Source organism: Erinaceus europaeus, chromosome 23, assembly GCF_950295315.1.
Source record: "Erinaceus europaeus chromosome 23, mEriEur2.1, whole genome shotgun sequence".
Lineage (NCBI taxonomy): Eukaryota > Metazoa > Chordata > Mammalia > Eulipotyphla > Erinaceidae > Erinaceus > Erinaceus europaeus.
In genome coordinates this window covers 11,569,724-11,590,113 of record NC_080184.1, presented here as the reverse complement: position 1 = coordinate 11,590,113, position 20,390 = coordinate 11,569,724, and the positions used below count along the sequence as shown (strand labels likewise).

The window sequence follows — 20,390 nt, the reverse complement described above, 5'->3', positions numbered from 1 at the left end:
CCAAAGCAAACCAAGCCCAAGAGAAACAAGACAATTATTCCTGGAGCCAAGGAGATAGCTCAACCGGTAAGGCACCTGCCATGCCCATGCACACGGGTGCAAGTCAAAACCCCAGCGCCACATGGGAGGTGTGGGGGCACTGGGGAAGCTCTTGCTGGGTGTGGTGTATGGGTTCCTCTGTGTCTGTCTGTCTGTCTGTCTGTCTGTATTTGGATAAGTCAGCCCAGACTGATGAAATAGGGAATGTGAGAGGTCCCAGTGTAAACAATTTTTTTTTCATTAAATTAAGCAAATGAATAAATAAAATACGTCCCCTGGTGGTATTTCTCATTCCTGTAAAGTGAGGAGGGGCGGGGTGAGTTCTCTAATTTGCATGTCCCATCCCCCTCGTGAATATACATGAAGTCGCTTCTGTCTGTGGGCGGATGCTCTCTGCTCTGCGTGGCTCCTTCCCTCATGAATATTCATGATCTCACTCAGCCTCTGCAGGGTCTGAGCCCAGAAGCCCAGTTCTCCCCATCTCTAGGGTCGGGTCTGCTGATGAGGTGCACACAGCCAGCCCCCTTCCAAAGGTAGCTCACCTGGTCCAAAGAGGCCACTTTTGGGGGGAGAGGGGGAGGAACGAGGGCTTGGCCACGTGCATAACCAGGGTTCAAGGGTTCGAGCCCACTGCCCACCGCATTGGAGAAAGCTTTTGAGGTTTGAGCCCAAGGTTTTCACCTGCAGAAGGGAAGCCTTGGAAGCCGTGAGGCAGGTCTGCAGCTCTCTCTCTCTCTTTCTCTCTCTCTCTCTCTCTCTCTCTCTCTTTCCCTCCCCTCTCAACTTCTCTGCCCTATTACAGTGAAGAAATGTTTTAAAAGTCTGGCCGGGGAGGTGGCACAGTGGATAAAGCATTGGATTCTCAAGCACAAGGTCCCGAGTTCAATCCTTGGCAATACATGGACCAGAATGATATCTGGTTCTTTCTCTCCTCCTACCTTTTTCATGAATAAATAAAGTATTTGGGGGAGGGGCCGGGTGGTGGCGCACCTGGTTGAGTACACATATTACAGTGCACCACAAGGACCGGGGTTCGAGCCCCCAGTCCCCACCTGCAAGGGGGAAAGCTTTGTGAATGGTGAAGCAGGTCTGTAGGTGTCTCTCTGTCTCTCTCCCTGTCTATCTCCCCTCCTCCTCTCAATTTCTGGCTGTCTCTATCCATTAAATAAAGATAATAATTTTTAAAAAATCTTTTGGGGGGAAGAAATATTTAAAAAGTCGCTCTGGAATAGTGAAGTCTCACTGATGGCAAAAAAACAAACAAAAAAAAATTGCCTCTTTGTTAACATAATATTCATGGAGGGGGTTTTTACCCATCACGTCTTCCAGCAATTTTTCCATTCTTTTTATTAGAGAAAGAGAGACAGAGACAGGCAGGCAGAAAGAAAGAAGCAGAGGCATCACAGCACTGCTCATTCATTTTCAGAACTTCCCCTGGTGCCTTGTGGCTTAATCTTGGGGCCTTGTGCATGGTAAGGGGCGAGCAGTCTCCTGGCCCACATTCCTTGCATCTCCTTCCTTCCTTCCTTCCTTCCTTCCTTCCTTCCTTCCTTCCGTCCTTCCTTCCTTCCTTCCTTTCTTCCTCTCTGTCTTTCTTCTCCCACCAGGGCTATTTCCCTAGGTTTGAGCCTGACCCTGATTGCACTGGAGGAAGGTTCAGTGCTGTGGTCTCTCTCTCTCTCCTCTGTCTCTGTCAAAAAGAAAGGAGAGAAGGAGAGGAAGGAGAGGGAAACCACCAGAAGCCAGAGACATCTCTATCTTTCTCTTTCACATTCTCATTAAAATAAAATAAATAAAATATCTGAGGGAAGAGGAGACAGCACTCTGCAGAGACTCCAGCCTGAGGCTCTGAAGCCCCAGCTTCCATCCCCAGCACCACCAGAAGCCAGAGCTGAGCAGGACTCTGGATTTGTAAAGAAAAAAAAACAAACAAAACCCACGTATGTAAAGAGTTTTTGAGGAATCAACAAGAAAAAGACAGGACCTAGGAGAGAGCATCGTGGTTCTGCAAAAAGACTCCCCTGCTTGAGGCTCTGAGGTCCCGGGTTCAAGGCCCAGCATCAGGAGAAGCCTGAGCTGAGCAGGGCTCTAGGGAAAAAAAAAAGAAAGAAAGAAAAAAGAAAACTGGGTGGGGTGATTTAAAAAAAGGGGGGGTTCTGGGTTTATCCCCTGATGCCAAGTTAAAAACAGTGGGAGAATTGTAACACTATATACTTCGTCGTGATCTTTCTGGGTTTAGTGCTGCAATACATCTTTTGTAAAGATTTATTTATATGAGAGGACCAGGAGGTGGCGCACTTGGTTAAGCGTACACATTACAAATGTCAAGGACCCAGGTTCAAGATGATGGTCCCCACCTGCAGGGGGAAAGCTTCATGAGTGGTGAAGCAGAGCTGCAGGTATCTCTCTGTCTCTATCTCACCCTCCCCTTTCAACTTATCTCTGTCTTTATCTAATAAATAAATAATTTTCTTTTTAAAAAGTGCTCAAATGACAGAAGTGGGAGCAGTTAGTTTTTTTTTTTTTCCTCCAGGGTTATCGCTGGGGCTCAGTATCAGCACTGCGAATCCACTGGTCCTGGCGGCCATTTCTTCTATTTTGTTGGTGCTCTTGTTGTTTTTGTTATTGTTGTGGGATAGGAGAGAGAGAATTCAAGAGGAGAGGGGGAGAGAACCACACCTGCAGACCTGCTTCACCGCTTGTGAAGTGACTCTCCTGCAGGTGGGGGAGCTGGGGGCTCGAACCAGGATCCTTGCACTGGTCCTTGCGCTTCGTGCCATGTGCACTTAACCCGCTGTGCCATTGCCTGGTCCCGGGCCTGAGTCCTTTTATTCACGTTTTTACAATACAGCAAGAATTCCAACTATTTCCTTCCTTCCTTCCCTCCTTCCTTCCTTCCTTTCTTTCTTTTTAAATCTAATTTATTTATTGTTGGGTAGAGACAGAGAGAAATTAAGATGGGAGGAGGAGAGAGACAGACACCTGCAGCCCTGCTTCACCACTTGTGAAGCTTTCCCCCTGCAGGTGGGGACCAGGTACTTGAACCCAGGTCCTTGTGCACTGTAATGTGAGTGCTTAACCAGGTACACCATCGCCTGGCCCCTTTCTTTCTTTCTTTCTTTCTTTCTTTCTTTCTTAAGATTTCTTTCTTTATTTCCCTTTTATTGTCCTTGTTTTTTATTGTTCTAGTTATTATTGTTGTTGTTGATGATGTCACAGTTGTTAGATAGGACAGAGAGAAATGGAGAGAGGAAGGAAAGACAGAGAGGGGGAGAGAAAGACAGACACCTGCAGACCTGCTTCACCGCCTGTGAAGCGACTCCCCTGCAGGTGGGGAGCTGGGGGCTCGAACCGGGATCCTTACTCCAGTCCTTGCACTTTGTACCACGTGCGCTTAACCCACTGTGCTACCGCCCGACTCCCAAGATTTTTTTTTAGTATTATTTATTTATTTTATTATTTTTTAAATTTATTATTCTTTTAGAGGAGGGAGAGAGCAGGGGCAGAGCATCACTCTGGAACATGTGGCACTGGGAATCAGACTCAGGATCTCGTAGTTGAGAGTCTAAAGTCTTATTCACTGAGTCACTTATTAGGGTGCTAAAAAGATGCTTTTTTCTTTCCCATGGAGGGTGGGCAGGGCTGTGGGGGGGGGTCTCTCCTCTCTCAGCACCAGGCACAGCACCCAGGGAGCCCATGGAGGGTGGGCAGGGCTGTGGGGGTCTCTACTCTCTCAGCACCAGGCACAGCACCCAGGGAGCCCATGGAGGGTGGGCAGGGCTGTGGGGTCTCTCCTCTCTCAGCACCAGGCACAGCACCCAGGGAGCCCATGGAGGGTGGGCAGGGCTGTGGGGTCTCTCCTCTCTCAGCACCAGGCACAGCACCCAGGGAGCCCCATGGAGGGTGGGCAGGGCTGTGGGGGTCTCTCCTCTCTCAGCACCAGGCACAGCACCCAGGGAGCCCATGGAGGGTGGGCAGGGCTGTGGGGTGTCTCCTCTCTCAGCACCATGGACAGCACCCAGGGAGCCCCATGGAGGGTGGGCGGGGCTGTGCTGTGTGTGTGGGGGGTCTCTCCCTCTACTCTCTCTCTCTGTCTTTTTCTCTCTCCTCTCTCTAAATTAACGAAGTAATGGTGAAACAGTGGGGTTGCACAGCTGCCAGACTGACACTGCATTAAAAAAATATGTATATGAAACATATACACACCCCCACCCCACCCCCACCCCCGCCCTCTCGCTCTGGTCCCTCCCTTTGGCTAAACCTAACAGGAAGTCAGCGTGCAGAGCCTCATGGGAATTGTAGTTTCTTTAAGGAGAGGCGCTCTGACTCAGAACAGCAGGGAGTAGAGAGATCATCAAAGCTGAGGAGCAAACCAGCATATGTCATGTGTGGTGGCAGGGGCCTGGTTGGGGAGGGCATAACAGGGGCAAGGTCCTGAGGTCGGTGGGAGTGTGCCAGGAGGAAGTCAAACCCTGGAAGTTCAGAATGGAAGGGTGGCCAGGGAGACGGTTCGGTGGTGGTGCACAATTCTTGCACGTATAAAGTCTAGGGGTCCAGCCCTAGCACTGCATGTGCCAGAGATGAGTGATGCCCTGATCTCACTCCTGCCCCTACAGAATGAAGGGCCAGTCAAATAGCTCCCTTGGATAGCGTGCTGCTTTGCCTGGTGTGTGACCCGGGTTCGAGCTTGGGCCCCACCACACTGGAGGAAGCTCTGGGACTCCACAGTCTCTTTCATTTTCTTTTTAGATTTTTTAAATTATCTTTATTTGTTTAATAAAGACAGCCAGAAATCGAGAGGGTAGGGAGAGGTCGAGAGGGAGAGAGACAGAGACACCTGCAGCCCTGCTTCACCACTCACAAAGTGTTCCCCTTGCAGGTGGGGACTGGGGGTTCGAACTTGGGTCCCTACACGCTATAACAGTTGGTGCATCAGGTGGTCCGGGAGGTGGGGCAGTGATAAAGCTTTGGACTCTCAAGCATGAGGTCCTGAGTTTGATCCCCGGCGGCACATGTACCAGAGTGATGTCTGCTTCTGGACTTTGTGAAGGTGGTTAAATGAGGACTTTGTGAGACTGGGAACTTGGAATGGAAGGTTATTGTCCCCTGTGTTGAGAGATTTGAAAACCTGGAGGAGGCGACAGGAGAAGAGAGAGAGAGAGAGAGAGAGATGGGTTGGCAGGCAAATAGTTTCACTGGATTCCAAATCCTCTTAAGCTGGGAGTCAATTATTTTGGAGTTTGATACCAGAGATCCAGATTCTTTTTCTTCTTCTCCTTCTCCTCCTCCTCCTCCTTCTTCCTCTTCCTCTTCCTCTTCCTCCTCTTCTTTTCTCTCCTTCTCTATTGTCTCCTCCTTCTTCCTCTCTTCCTCCTCCTCCATCTCCTCCTTCACTTCCTTTATCCTTCTTCTCCTCCTCCTTCTCCCTCTTCCACCACCAGAGTTCTCACAAATCCTAGAAACAGTTTTCTGCTTGCTTCTGTTTTTTGTGTTTTTTTTTTCTTGCAAGTGCCTGCATATCAGTTTTTTAGATTCCACGTATGAGTGAAAGTTGTCTTTCATCTCTCATTTCACTAAACATCATCACCTCCAGTTCTATCCATTTTATCCCAAAAGACACAGTATCTTTTTTCGACTGCCAAGTAGTCCTGGAGTATCTATCCCATAACTTCTTTATCCAGTCATCTGTTGATAGGCATGTAGGCTGCTTCCACTCTCTGGCTGTTCTGAATAATACAGCTATGAACACAGCGGTGTATATGTCCCTTCAAATTAGTGTTTGAGTGTCCACTGGATAAATGCCTAAGAGTGAGATTGCTGGGTCATAAGGTAATACCATTTTTACTTGTTTAAGGACAGTCCATACAGAGAGACCCAGCTTCTAATTCTGGGGTTCCACTCCTCCCGGCGTGCCTAGAGCTGATCCCCTCTCCTCTCTGAGCCCAGCTGCCTCACCTGGGAGTGGCTTAGAGTAGAGGCTTTTTTTTTTTTGCTACAAATTTATTGCTGGGCCTTGGTGCCAGCGCTACAAATCCGCTGCTCGTGGTGTCCATTTTCTTCCTTTTTCTCTTTCTCTCTCTATTTTTTAGAAGAAAGGACAGAGAGAAATTTATTCTCTCTTTTATTGCCCTTGTTTTTTATTGTTGTGATTATTGTTGTTGTTGTTATTGATGTTGTCATTGTTAGATAGGACAGAGAGAAATGGAGAGAGGGGGAGAGAAAGATAGTCACCTGCAGATCTCTTCACTGCCTATGAAGAGACTCCCCTGCAGGTGGGGAGCTGGGGCTCGAACCAGGATCCTTACACCGGTCCTTGTGCTTCGCGCCATGTGCGCTTAACCCACTGCGCTACCGATCACCATGTGTAACATTTTTCAGTTTTCCACATAACAATTCAACCCCCACTAGATCCTCCTCATTTTTTTTTTGTTTTGGCATACAGGGTTATTGCTGGGGCTCAGTGCCCTATCCAACAACAATGACATCAATTACCGCAACAAAGGCAGCAAACAGAAAAATAAATAAAGATTTAAAAATATATATTTGTTCTCCTTCATTATTTTTATTTATTTATTTATTTTATATTTATTTATTTATTTATTTTATCAGTGGAGCTCGTGCCTGCGCCATGAATCCTCTGCTCCTGGAGGCCATCTTTTTCCCATTTTTGTTGCCCTTGTTGTTCTTATTATTGTGATTGCTGTTGTTGTTGGATAGGACAGAGAGAAATGGAGAGAGGAGGGGAAGACAGAGAGAGGGAGAAAGATAGACCCCTGCAGACCTGCTTCACCGCCTGGGAACTGACCCCCCTGCAGGTGGGGAGCCTGGGGCTCGAACCGGGATCCTTACACCGGTCCTTGCTCTTTGCGCCACCTGCGCTTAACCCGCTGCGCTACCGCCCGACTCCCCCTTCCTCTTGATTTATGGCTGTCTCCACCAAACAAATAAAAAGATAATTAAAAACTTTAAAATATCTTTTGCTGGGTCAGGGAAATAGCTCACCTGAAGAGTGTGCTGCTTTGCCCACCCGGGATTGATGGAAGCTTCAGTGATGAGATCCCATTCGCTCTTTCACACTCTGCCTCTATTTAAAAATAAAGTAAACCAGGGGCCAGGCGGTAGCACAACGGGTTAACTGCACATGGTGCAAAGAGCAAGGACTGGTGGTGGAAGGATCCTGGTTCGAGCCCCCGGCTCCTCACCTGCAGGGGGGTCGCTTCACAAGCAGTGAAGCAGGTCTGCAGGTGTCTATCTTTCTCTCCCCTTCTCTGTCTTCCCCTCCTCTCTCCATTTCTCTCTGTCCTATCCAACAACAATGACAGCAATAAAAACAATAATAATAACAATGATAAACAACAAGGGCAACAAAAGGGAAAAAATAGCCTCCAGGAGCAGTGGATTTGTAGTGCAGGCACCGAGCCCTAGCAATAACCCTGGAGGCAAAAAATAAAATAAATCAATCTATTACTGGAACCCCAAACCTTTTTATTTGAAAATTTTAAAATACTTTATTTATTAATTAGAAAGATAGGGGGAGAGAGAGAAAGAACCAGACATCACTCTGGTACATGTGCTGCCGGGGCTCGAACCCAGAACCTCATGCTTGAGAGTTCAGTGCTTTATCCACTGTGCCACCTTCCAGATCACATATTTGAAGTTTTTTTTTTTTAAAAAATTTGTTACCACCATGGTTATTACTGGGGCTTGGCACCAGCACTACAAACCCATTCTCCTGGCAGTCATTTCTTCCATTTTTTTCCTTTCTTTTCTCTTTTCCTTTCTATTCTACTTGATAAGACAAAGAGAAATTGAGAGGGGCGGGGGAGATAGAGATGGAGAAAGAGAGAGAGACATCTGCAACCATGCTTCACCATTCCTGAAGCTTTCCCTTTGCAGGTGGGGAGTCGGGGGTTGAACCTGGGTCCTTGCACGTGGTAATACAGCCGTTTAACCAGGTGTGCTACTGCCCTACTTAAAAAAAAAAAAACTATTACTGGATAGAGACAGAAATCAGAGAGGGGGAGGAGAGAGAGAGGAGAGAGAGACCTGCAGCCCTGCTTCACCGCTTGCGAAGCTTTCTCCCTGCAGGTGGGGACTGGGGGCTTGAACCTGGGTCCTTGCACATGGTAATATGTGCCCTTAACCAGATGTGCCACCACCCTATTATTAAAAAATTTTTTAAATATTTATTTTCCCTTTTTGTTGCCCTTGTTGTTTTTTTTGTTGCAGTTATTCTTGCTGTTGTTATTGATGTCATTGTTGTTGGATAGGACAGAAAGAAATGGAGAGAGGAGGGGGAGGGGGGAGAGAAAGATAGACACCTGCAGACCTGTTTCACTGCCTGTGAAGCTACTCTCCTGCAGGTGGGGAGTTGGGGGCTCGAACCAGGATCCTCATGCTGGTCATGGCACTTTGCGCCACGTGCGCTAAACCTGCTGCACTACCCCCTATATTTTTTTTTTTAGGGGATGAGGAGACTGAGAAGGAAAGAGACAGAGAGACAACTGCAACCCCGCTCCACCGCTCCTGAAGCTCCCCCCCCCCCCCCGCAGTTGGGGATCAGGGGTCCTTGCACACTGTAGCGTGTGCGCTTAACCAAGTACGCCTCCCCACCTGGCCCCTCCAAACCTTTGTCCTTTGCTATGGCCATGACTCCCGGCCTCCACCCACTTTGCAGGTTAGAGGCGGTTGCAAACTGAGGCAGAAAGACAGACACTGTGAAGTTTTTCCCCTGAAGGTGGGGACTTGGGGGGTGGGGTTGGAGGACTTGAACCTCTGGTCCTTGTGCACTGGAACATATGCGCTACCACCAGGCCCCCCCAGAATCTGTTCTCTAGGACGGGGTTCCAGCTTGGAAAAGCAGGAAGGTGCAGTGAGGACCCCATCCTCACCTCCCCCCTAACCCCCAGTACTGGGAGCCCAGGGCAGGGTGGCTGAACCCCATGCAGCAAAGGCCTGAGTCATCGCGCCTGCAGACATTGGCGGCGGCGAGGTGACTCCAGGACTCCAGGAGGGGGCGTGAGCTCGGGAAGGAGAGGAAACTTAATACCGGCCGTGCGCCCCCGCCGCCGGCTGCAGCGTGGGTGGGAGATGAGGGTGCTGGTCTGGGTGGGTGAGGGTTGGGGGGTGGGGGACCGTGCATGACACTGCGATCCCCCAGGCCCTTTAGCCCTCAAACTCGGGGAGCCCTGGAGGCGCTTCCACTCTGCAAAGTCCCAAGTGCAACGCCACCCCCTCCAAAAAAAAAAAAAAAAATCAAATTGCTCTCAAAACCCTCCTGGGACTTGATGCAAAAAAGGCGTCTCTGACACCCTTAGGTGCAATAGATAGCCGTTTCCCCCACACACACACTTCCGAAGGGGGCCCCCCAACCCCTCACACACACTTCCAAAAGGGGGACAACCCCACCCCGGTGTCCCGGACCTCCAACCGAGTCTCCTTCCCGGGTCCCATGGTGTGTGTGGGGGGGTGTGGGGGGAGGGTCCCCTCTCCCCGTAGACCTTTGGCAGAGCTTGCCTGGCCTCTCCCCTACCCCCCTTCCAGGAATACCCTCCTCCCCAACTCTCCTCCCCCTTCTCCAAAGACCCCGGGGGACCCCGACTCCCTGCGCGCGCGCCCCAGTCTCGGCCCCGCCCCACTTTAGGGGTCTCCCCGGGATTTCGGAGACTCAGGGGTCCTCCCCTCACTCCTGACTGTTAAGAGGGTTTTTGTGGCGGAGGGGGGTACAATGGCTGCGTGTCTGGGGGGCCGGGAATACCTTTGGGGGGGGCGGGGCTGGGGACGCCGCGAAGGAGGGGGAGGGACCTTTGGGAGGTGGGGAGGGTCTTTCACTCTTTGGGGAGATCCCAGGAAAAGGGGGGTGGCCAGGGGGGCTGGGGAGGTGGCCAGGGCTCTACCAGCGGGAGAGAGAGAAGGGGGGCCCTCTCCCCTCCCCCCTCCCCGCCGGCCTCCCGGGCCGGAGCCGTGACGTCACGGCGGCTGGAAGTGCCCGGCGCGGAGGCGCGGGAGGGGTGCGGGGTGGGGGGGTGCCCAGCCGGCTATAAAGCCGAGCCCGCCAGGCAGGCGCGCCGAGCCGCAGCCCTCGTCCCCGAGCCCCCCACCACCACCATCACAACAACAACCCCGGCACCCCAGGGTCCCCCCTTTACCCCTGCACCTCCAGCGCCTCCCAACCCCGGCTGAAGCTGGGGGTCCCCTCACCCTTGCACCTCCGGCCCCCGCCCACAGTTTCAGCTGGAGTCAGGGTCCTCCCCCCACCACACACACACACACACACACACACACACACACACACACCCCTTACACCTCCGGGAACCTCCCCTCCTACACACACCCCAATTTTAACTGGAGCTTGGGGTTCTCTTCACTCGCCCGCCCCCCCACCTTCTGCTCAGTTTCGGCTGGAGCTCAAGGCTCCCCAGCCCCTCAAACCCCCACCTGCATCCTCAATCTCAGGCTAGAGCTTGGGGTCCCCCACCTGCACCCCTCCCCTCCAGCCCGGGTTGGAACTCGGTTTCCCCCCCCACACACACACACACAGCAGGCTCGGGCTAGAGCTCGGGGGTCCCCTGTCCCCTGCACCCCGGCAGCCCCGCGGCCCTGGGGCATGAGGCGAGGGGCGCAATGTCGATCCCTTTGCTCAAGATCGGGGCGGTACTGAGCACCATGGCCATGGTCACCAACTGGATGTCGCAGACTCTGCCGTCGCTTGTCGGCCTCAACGGGACCGCGTCCCGCGCCGGCTCCTCGGAGAAGATCGTGAGTGACAGGCCCGGAGGTGGGGTGGAGGGGGGGCCCCGGGGGGCGTGGTGCCCGCACCCCCACCCCGCCGCCCGCCGCCGCCGCCGCCGCAGCAGCAGCACCCCCCTCCCCACCCGGGACCTCCTGCACCGCGACTGTGGCTATTGTGGGGGGGGAACCCCCAGCTGAAGAGAATCCGGGTGCGTTGGGGGGTAGGGTGGGGTGCGCTGGGGAGGCAGCTGGGGCTGCGGAATGGATCTGGGAGGGGTGAGGGTGGGAGGGATAGAGTCCTGGGGACCTAGGGGGACCCCATCTCTGAAGGGGGGGCCCTGGAGGAGTCTGGGGTCTCTACCTTTAGGATTTCTTTCTGCTTCTTGGTGTGTGTGTGTGTATGTGAGAGAGAGAGAGACTCCTCTTTCTCCCTCTACTCCATCTGTCTGTCTGTCTCTTTCATCTGCCTTGTTCTTCTGTTTCTGTCTTTCTCTGTCTGTCTGTCTGCCTCTCTCTGTGTCCCTCTCTTTTCCCTGGGCACAAGTCTCCCCTCCGCCCCCTTCCCCACCCTAGCATGCCCCCTACACATACACAGACACACACACACACCCTAAGTGCTGAATCCTTATTTCCAGAACTTGCCCTCCACCCCCCTTCAGACAGGTGTCAGACTGAGACAGAGGCTGACACTAAGCTTCCTCCTCCCACAAAGAAAACTTCAGGATCCCACCCCCCGACCCATTATCTTGGTCTACCCGCTCCCTGTCTTCCTGGTTCCTGGGGTTGGGCTGAGGAGTCCTGCAGTGCTGGGGTACAGACAAGGGGTGTGCTGTCCTGGTATATGGGGGTGCCCTGCTCTTCTTCCTACATCCCCAATTTCCCCAGCTCCCAGTGTTCTCCCCGCCCTCCCCCACACAAATGCCAAGAATTTTTTTTTTGCTTCTAGGAGGTTACAAACCAATGGAGAGTGGGGTTCAGTGCAGGCTACCCTGGTTCTATCCAGTTTTGGGGGTGTGTGCGTGCTGGGAGGTGGTTTGGGACCATGTTTCTCTACTTGTGTGGGGGAGAGAATTTGGGGGAAGTTTAGGCACCTCGCTGGCTTCTGGATGTCCAAGTGTGTCTCTCTGTGTGTGTGCTGGGGTTTGGGGGTAGGGAAAGGGCACCCCAGAATATTTGTAGATGTGTCTCTCAGATATTTGGGTGTGGAAATGTTCAGACTTCCACCTGCTACTGTGTCCCCAACTTTCGTGTGTGTGTGTGTGTGTTCTGTATTTATATATCTGAGTCTGGGACAGCCTTCTTGCCTTGTTTTGGGGGGGCAGTGGAGTGGAGGGCTGGGGGTACATAGCGAAGATGGTGCCATGATAGCTCATTGAAATCAAAAGCCACCTCCCAGCAGCAACAAATGTTGGAGAGGGTGTGGGGTCAAAGGAACCCTCCTGCACTGCTGGTGGGAATGTCAATTGGTCTAACCTCTGTGGAGAACAGTCTGGAGAACTCTCAGAAGGCTAGAAATGGACCTACCCTATGACCTGGCAATTCCTCTCCTGGGGATATATCCTAAGGAACCCAACACACCCATCCAAAAAGATCTGTGTACACATACGTTCTTAGCAGCACAATTTGTAATAGCCAAAACCTGGAAGCAACCCAGGTGTCCAACAACAGATGAGTGGCTGAGCAAATTGTGGTCTATATACACATATAAAAAACAGTGACTTCACCATTTTCAGCCAATCTTGGATGGACTTTGAAAAATTCATGTTAAGTGAAATAAGTCAGAAACAGAAGGATGAATATGGGATGATCTCACTCTCAGGCAGAAGTTGAAAAACAAGATCAGAAGAGAAAACACAAGTAGAACCTGAACTGGAATTGGCATATTGCACCAAAGTAAAAGACTCTGGGGTGGGTGGGTGGGGGAGAATACAGATCCAAGAAGGGTGACAGAAGACCTAGTGGGGGTTGTATTGTTATATGGAAACCTGGGAAATGTGATGCATGTACAAACTATTGTATTTACTGTCAAATGTAAAACATGAATTCCTCAATAAAGAAATCTAAAAAAAAAAAAAAGCCACCTCCCACCTGCACATCGAAGGAGCAGGAAGTTTATGTGAGGGCACCACACGCAACTTGTGCAAAATGTGTGTGGAATTGCACCCAGGCTGTAGATGGGGCTCACGTACCTAAGCGTATAAAATACATGTGTCTGGGTTTGCTACTGTGTACATGCACACACGTGTGCCAAGGTGCACATGCATGTGCCAACATTTGATGGGCATAGAGGCTTTTGTGAGTATATGTCTTTAAGAGAGTGTGTGTGTGTGTGTTGTGTGTGTGTGTGTGCGTGTGCACCTGCCTGGTATTCCTCGGAGCTGTGTCCTGTGTGTGTGTATGTTTTCAAACATTCTTTCCACTGTCAGTCTTAGCTGGTAGCACCTTGGTTCAGTGCTCCCCTGAACTTCCCTGCTGAAAGCCATGAGCTCTCCCCTTCCCACCCCCCACCCAGATCTCCCATCTCTCTTGTCCTTGCCAGGAGAGCTCGACAGACCCAGGCTGGGTGCTGGGAGGGGACTGGGGCTCGAGAGTGCTCTGGAAGGGGGCCTGGTGTGTGTGTATGGGGGGTCTGATGGACCAAGATTAGAAGCTAGACTCCTTCCCCACCCACCCAACCCACACCAGCTCCTGCTCCTTCTTGGCTGTGGACTGTGGGTTTTGCCACTGAGCTGTGGTTTCAGGATCTCCAGGGTGGGGAGGGTGATTCGGACTTCACAGACCTGCTGCTTCAACTCCTCTACTCATTCATTCTTCCATTTTTCTTTCCACCTGCTCATTTCATTTATCCATCCATCCATCCATCCATTTACCCAGGCCACTCATCCATCTATCCATTCATCTATCTGCCCCATCCACTCATCCTTCCTTCCATCAGCCTTCCATCAGTCTATGCATCCATCCATCCTTCCATCAGTTCATACACCCATCCATCCTCCATCTATCCATCCATCCATGCTTCCTTCCTTCCTTTCTTTCATCTGTCCATCTACCCCAACCACTCGTCCACTCATTCATCTACACCATCCATCCATCTACCTAGTCCACTCATCCATTTACCTAGTCCACTCATCCATCCATCCATCCATCCATCTATTCATCCATCTATTCTTCCTTCCTCCCATCTACCCGAACCACTTGTCCATCCATCTGCCCATCTACTCCATCCATCCACCCATCCACCTACCTAGTCCATTCATCCATCCACCCAGTCCACTCATCCATCCATCCATCCATCCACCCACCCATGTATATGTCCATCCATCCATCCTTCCATTCATCCATTGGTCCATCTACTTTATCCATCCATCCATTTATCCTCCATCCATCCATCTCTATCCATCCATCTGTCCATCTACCTAGTCCACTCATCCATCTACCCAGGCCATTCATACATACATCCATTCATCTATCCATCCTTCCATCCATCAGTCCATCTACCCCATCCATCCATTCATCCATCCATCCATCTACTTAGTCCACTCATCCATCCATCCATCCATCCATCCATCCATCCATCTATCCATCTTCCTAGTCAACTTATCCATCTACCCAGTCCACTCATCCATCCATCTATCCATTCATCTGTCCATTTACCTCATTCATCCACCCATGCATCCATCCACCCACCCATCCATCCTTCCAGTTGTCTCTCTATCCATATCTCTTTACATATATCTTTATCCTTCCATTTTTTCATCCATCCATCCACCCCTCTCTTCACTATCCATCATTCCATTTGTCTCCCTTTCCATTGTTCCATTCATCTGTCCCTCGGTCCATCCTTTCTTACTTCTATTTATCTCTCCTTCCTTACATTGGTTCACCCATCCTTTCATCCATCCATCCATCCATCCATCCATCCATCCATCCATCTCTCCATCATCCACCTATTCTTCCACTTGTCTTTCTTTCATTGTCCCATCCATCATCTAGCCTTCCTTCTTATTTACCTCTCCATCTTTCCATTGCTTCACCCCATCCTTTATTCCATTCATCTACCCCTCCAACTATCCATCTCTTCCTCTTTCTATCCATCTCTCCATCCATCAGTTCTCCCATCTACCCATCACCTATCACCCATCTCCTTTCTCTTCATGTCTGTACCCTTCTGTCTCCCTTCCCTGAATCCACCCATCCCTTCTTTAATCTGTTACCCATCATCCACCCACCTCTTCATCTCTCCTCTGTGTATCTATCTAACTACTCATCCATCCCCCCATCCACTTTGTTCAATGAAACCAAGTGTCTCCTGCATGTCGAGCCTGCATGTGCCTACAGGGTCCCAGCCCAGGTCATGACCATAATAGCTGCTCAGTTAATGCCAAGCCCCTAAGTGTTGGCTTCTCACCTTGTGGTTCTCTCTCTTGGGACAACCTTGCACCTGTGAGGGGTGGTGGTGGTGGTGGCTGTTGTCTCTCTCTGAGCTTCAGTTTCCTTATTCCTCCAGGAGGTTTCAGAGTCCCCATTAGACTGTTGGGTCTATGAGAAATGTGGGTGTTGTTAGTTACAGAGCCTGAAGTGTGATGTAGACTTCCAAAAAAAAAAAAAAAACCCTAAATACACCTTCATTTGGTGCCTCAACGAACAGCCTACCTTCTTTTTTTAAGCCTTTGTTTACAAAAAAATTAAAAATTTTTTGGGGCCAGGTGTAGCACAGAGGGTTAAGTGCACATGGCGTGAAGTGCAAGGACTAACATAAGGATCCCAGTTCGAGCCCCCGGCTCCCCACCTGCAAGGTCACTTCACAAGTGGTGAAGCAGGTCTGCAGGTATCTATCTTTCTCTCCCTCTCTCTGTCTTCCCCTCTTCTCTCCATTTCTCTCTGTTCTATCCATCACTAATAACAACAATAACAACAAGGACAAACAACAAGGGCAACAAAAGGGAAAAAATAGCCTTCAGGAGCAGTGGATTTGTAGTGCAGGCACCGAGCCCTGGTGATAATCCTGAAGGCAAAAAGTTTTAAAAAAAATTTTAATTATATTTATTTATTGGATTGAGCCAGAAATTAAGATGGTAGGGCGAGATAGAGAGGGAGAGAGATGCCTGCAGCCCTGCTTTGCCACTTGCAAAGCTTTCCCCTTGTAGGTGGGGACTGGGGGCTTGAACCTGGGTCCTTGCACATTGACCAGGTACATCACCACCCAGCCCCTAAAATTACTTTTAACTATTTTATTTGACAGGATGGGAAATTGAGGGGGGAGAGAGATAAGGAGAAAGAGAGACAGATAGACAGACAGACAGAGACTCCTGCAGTCTTGCTCCACTGCTTGTGAAGCTTGCCCCCTGCAAGGATAGGACCAGGGGCTTGAACCTGCGTCCTTGTGTCCTTGTGCACTGTAATGTGAATGGTTAACCTGACCCTTTGAATAGCAACTGTTTCTTGAATTGGCTCAGCTCTGCCCTACAGGGTGCCTACCCCCTTCTTTCTTCAGCTCTGCCCTACAGGGTGCCTACCCCCTTCTTTCTTCAGCTGGTGTTTCTGAGTCCTGAGGAGTATTTGGGGGAGCCCTCACAACCCTACCTCTCCCGGGACTCTTCCTCTGGCTTAGAAGCAAGTGTTTCTCTCCTTTCATTTTCTTTTTTAAAAGTATTTTTTATTTATTTTATTTTTATTTTTTTTAATTTATTTTTTTATTTAAGAAAGGATAGATTAACAAAACTATAGGGTAGGAGGGGTACAACTCCACACAATTCCCACCACCCAATCTCCATATCCCATCCCCTCCCCTGATAGCTTTCCCATTCTCTATCCCTCTGGGAGCATGGACCCAGGGTCATTGTGGGTTGCAGAAGGTGGAAGGTCTGGCTTCTGTAATTGCTTCCCCGCTGAACATGGGCGTTGGACTGGTCGGTCCATACTCCCAGTCTGCCTCTCTCTTTCCCTAGTAGGGTGGGTCTCTGGGGAAGCAGAGCTCCAGGACACATTGGTGGGGTCTTCAGTCCAGGGAAGCCTGGCCGGCATCCTGATGGTGTCTGGAACCTGGTGGCTGAAAAGAGAGTTAACATACAAAGCCAAACAAATTGTTGAGCAATCATGGACCCAAAGGTTGGAATAGTGGAGAGGAAGTGTTAGGGGGGTTACTCACTGCAAACTCTAGTGTACTTCTGCTTTCAGGTATATATTTTGCACTAGTTTATGGATACATGTGAACATATGCTCTCTCTCACAGAAACTGGTGTGTATCTAGGTTTTGGGACTTCGTTAGAAAGTGAACCACCTGGGATGGAATTAGAGTATACTATGAAAGGAAAGGTCTCACCTGAGTAATGAAGCTGAAGGGTTGTCATTCCACACGTGAAGTCTCTGGACACAGTCTGAGGTGAAGCATGTTGGGGTGGCAATTGTTGTAATTTTTATTTTAATGAGAGAGAAAGCGATAAATAGATAGACAGACAGACAGACAGACAGACAGACAGATAGATAGGGTGAGAGAGCCCAGAGCCCTGCTCAACTCTGGCTTCTGGTGATGCTGGAGATCGAACTTGGGACCTCGGAGCCTTAGGCAGGAGAGTCTGTCTGCAGAATCACTATGCTGTCTCCCCAGCCCTAAACTCAATTTATTTAAGTTTTCCATTTTCTTTCTTTTTTTAATTAATTAGTGACTTAATAATGATCAACAAGATTGTGGGATAAGAGGGGTACAATTCCAAACAATTCCCACCACAAGAGTTCCATATTCCATCCTCTCCAATGGGATCTTCCCTATTCCTTATCCCTCTGGGAGTATGGACCAAAGATCTGTATGGGGTGCAGAAGATGGAAGGTCTGCCTTCTGTAATTGCTTCTCTGCTGGACATGGGTGTTGGCAGGTCGATCCATACCCCCAGCCTGTTTATATATTTCCCTAGTCGGGTAGGACTCTGGGCAGGTGGGGTTCCAGGACTCATTGGTGAAGTTGCCTGAGGGAGGTCAGGATGGCGTCATGGTAGCATCTGCAACTTGGTGGCTGAAAAGCATTAAGATATAAGGCTGAATAAATTGTTAAATAGTCAGGAATCAAAAGGCAAGAGTAAGCACATGAGACTTGGGGGTCTTCTTGTTGGAAGAAGCTAGGAGGTCTATTTTAGGTATATTCTTTTTTTCTTTTTTTTAATATTTATTTATTCCCTTTTGTTGCCCTTGTTGTTTTATTGTTGTAGTTATTATTGTTGTTGCTACTAATGTCATTGTTGTTGGATAGGACAGAGAGAAATGGAGAGAGATGGGGAAGACAGAGAGGGGAAGATAAAGATAGACACCTGCAGACCTGCTTCACCACTTGTGAGGTGACTGTCCTGCAGGTGGGGAGCCAGGGTCTTGAACCAGGATCTTTAATGCTGGTCCTTGCACTTTGCGCCACCTGTGCTTAACCCGCTGTGCTACCGCCCAACTCCCTATTTTAGGTATATTCCTAAGGGACCCATGACTTTACTAATTTTTGCCTGAGCCTGACAGCTAACATGCAGGTGGGCTAAAGGTATTGTTTGGGGAGATGGTGTCATAGTTGGGAATAGGACTAGAAATCAGGATCAGGGCAGAGAGTAGCTCCCAAATATGGGGAAAATGTATAAACTTACCATTCACTGTAAGTCCCATTGATCTGATCTAGGGCCCAGATACCTGCTTAGCTCTGGTTTCTGGTAGAGATTGAACCTGGGACCTCAGAGCCCTGATCAAAACCACTTTTGCAAAACCACTGTGCTAGCTTCTTAGTCCAAATTATTTTTTTCTTTAATCTTATTTATTTATTATTGGGTAGAAACAGAGAGAAACTGAGAGAGGCAAGGGAGATAGAGAGGGAGAGAGACAGAGAGACACCTGCCACACACTACTTCACCACTCCTGAAACTTTCCCCCTGCAGCTGGGGACCAGGGGCTTGAACCCAGGTCCTTGTGCACTGTAATGTGTGCATTTAACTCGGTGCATCACCACCTGTCCCCCTGTTTATTGGGGGGGATTGATGGTTTACATTCAACAGTAAAATACAGTAGTTTTTACATGTGTGATATTTCTGTTTTTCCACAGAACAGTTCAACCCCCTCTAGGTCTACCTCTGCCATCATGTTCCAGGACCTGAACCCTGAACCCTCCCCCCACACACACACATCAGGGTCTTTTCTTTTGGTTCAGTATAATTTAAAAAAATATTTTATTTTATTTATTTATTCCCGTTTGTTGCCCTTGTTGTTTTATTGTTGTAGTTATTGTCGTTGTTGTTGATGATGATGTCATCATTGTTGGATAGGATAGAGAAATGGAGAGAGGAGGGGAAGAGAGAGAGGAGGAGAGAAAGACAGACACCTGCAGATCTGCTTCACCACCTGTGAAGCGACTCCCCTGCAGGTGGGGAGCCGGGGGCTCGAACCGGGTGCAGTACAATTTTTTAAAGATTTTATTTCTTCATTAATGAGAAAGCTAGGAGGGGGGGTGAGGCAGAGTCTCTCTCTGGCATATGTGATACCAGCAATGAAACCCCGGACCTCACACTTGAGAGTCCCACACTTTATCCACTGGGCCACCTCCTGGACCAACAATGTTTTTTTTTATTATTATTGTGATATCGCCTTGTAACATTATAAGATTTGACAAGCACAGCATCACATATATATTAGCAATGTACTTAAGACTCATCACACTGCCACCAAAATCTCAACACCAACACCCCAGACACCTCTCTTCCTATCCCCCCATCTCTGCCCTACCCTGACCCCTTTCCCTCCAACAACCACCTCACTTTCTTTATTATCTTTTATTTATTTATAGGATAGAAAGAGCCAGAAATTGAGAGGGAAGGGAGTGGTAGAGAGGGTGAGAGACAGAGAGACAGCTGCTACCCTGCCTGCTTCGCCACTCACAAAGCTTTCCCCCTGCAGGTGGGGACTGGGGGCTTGAACCTGGGTCCTTGAACATTGTAATATGTGTACTCAACCAGGTGTACCACCACCCGACCCCTAACCACCTTACTTTTCAGTTGGGTTCTTCTTACCATATTTTGCCAAGTTTGTTTGTTTTTAATCATCTATATTCCACAGAGGATTGAAGCCATCTGGCCGCTGTCTCTCACTTCTTTACTTGTTTCATTTAGTATAATCACCTCCACTTGAAGCCATTTGGCCCGAAAGGATACCATGTCATCATTTTTTTAGTAGCACTGGGGTTGGGAATGTACCCAATTCCATTGTTCCCAGGCCAAAAATTTTTTTCTTTTTTACTTTATGGGGGTGGGGAAGGGAAGAGAATGACACAGAAAGGGAAAAACACCATGTTTCACCACTCACAGAGTTTACCCCTGATGCCTCCAAATTTGGCTAACAGTCAAGCCCGGTACCTCTTGCATGATAGGGTTAAGCACTTCACTGGGTGAGTTATCTCCCACTCCCATGGTGCCATCTTTTTACTGACTGAGTATTATCCCATTGAGCGTATGTCCTGTAACTCCTTTTTAATTTGTTAAAAAATATTACCTTCATTTATTTATTTATTGGCTAAAGACAGCCAGAAACCAGGAGCGAAGGGAGGTGAAAAAGAGGGAGAGAGACAGAGAGACACCTTGCAGCCCTGCTTCAGCACTTGCAAA

General features: G+C 49.5%; 1 protein-coding gene across 2 annotated transcripts in view; it reads left to right on the top strand.

Annotated features, from left to right (window-relative positions):
- The window catches only part of OLFM2 (olfactomedin 2), a 78,760-nt gene that overhangs the window by 8,408 nt on the left and 49,962 nt on the right, over positions 1-20,390 (top strand). Inside the window, exon 2 of one of the 2 annotated variants that reach the window (XM_060181667.1) lies at positions 10,684-10,797. The exons of the other annotated variant lie outside the window; for it this stretch is intronic. Coding sequence (XP_060037650.1) covers positions 10,684-10,797 — 114 coding nt within the window. The remainder of the gene's footprint in view (positions 1-10,683; positions 10,798-20,390) is intronic. 2 annotated transcript variants of the gene reach the window in all.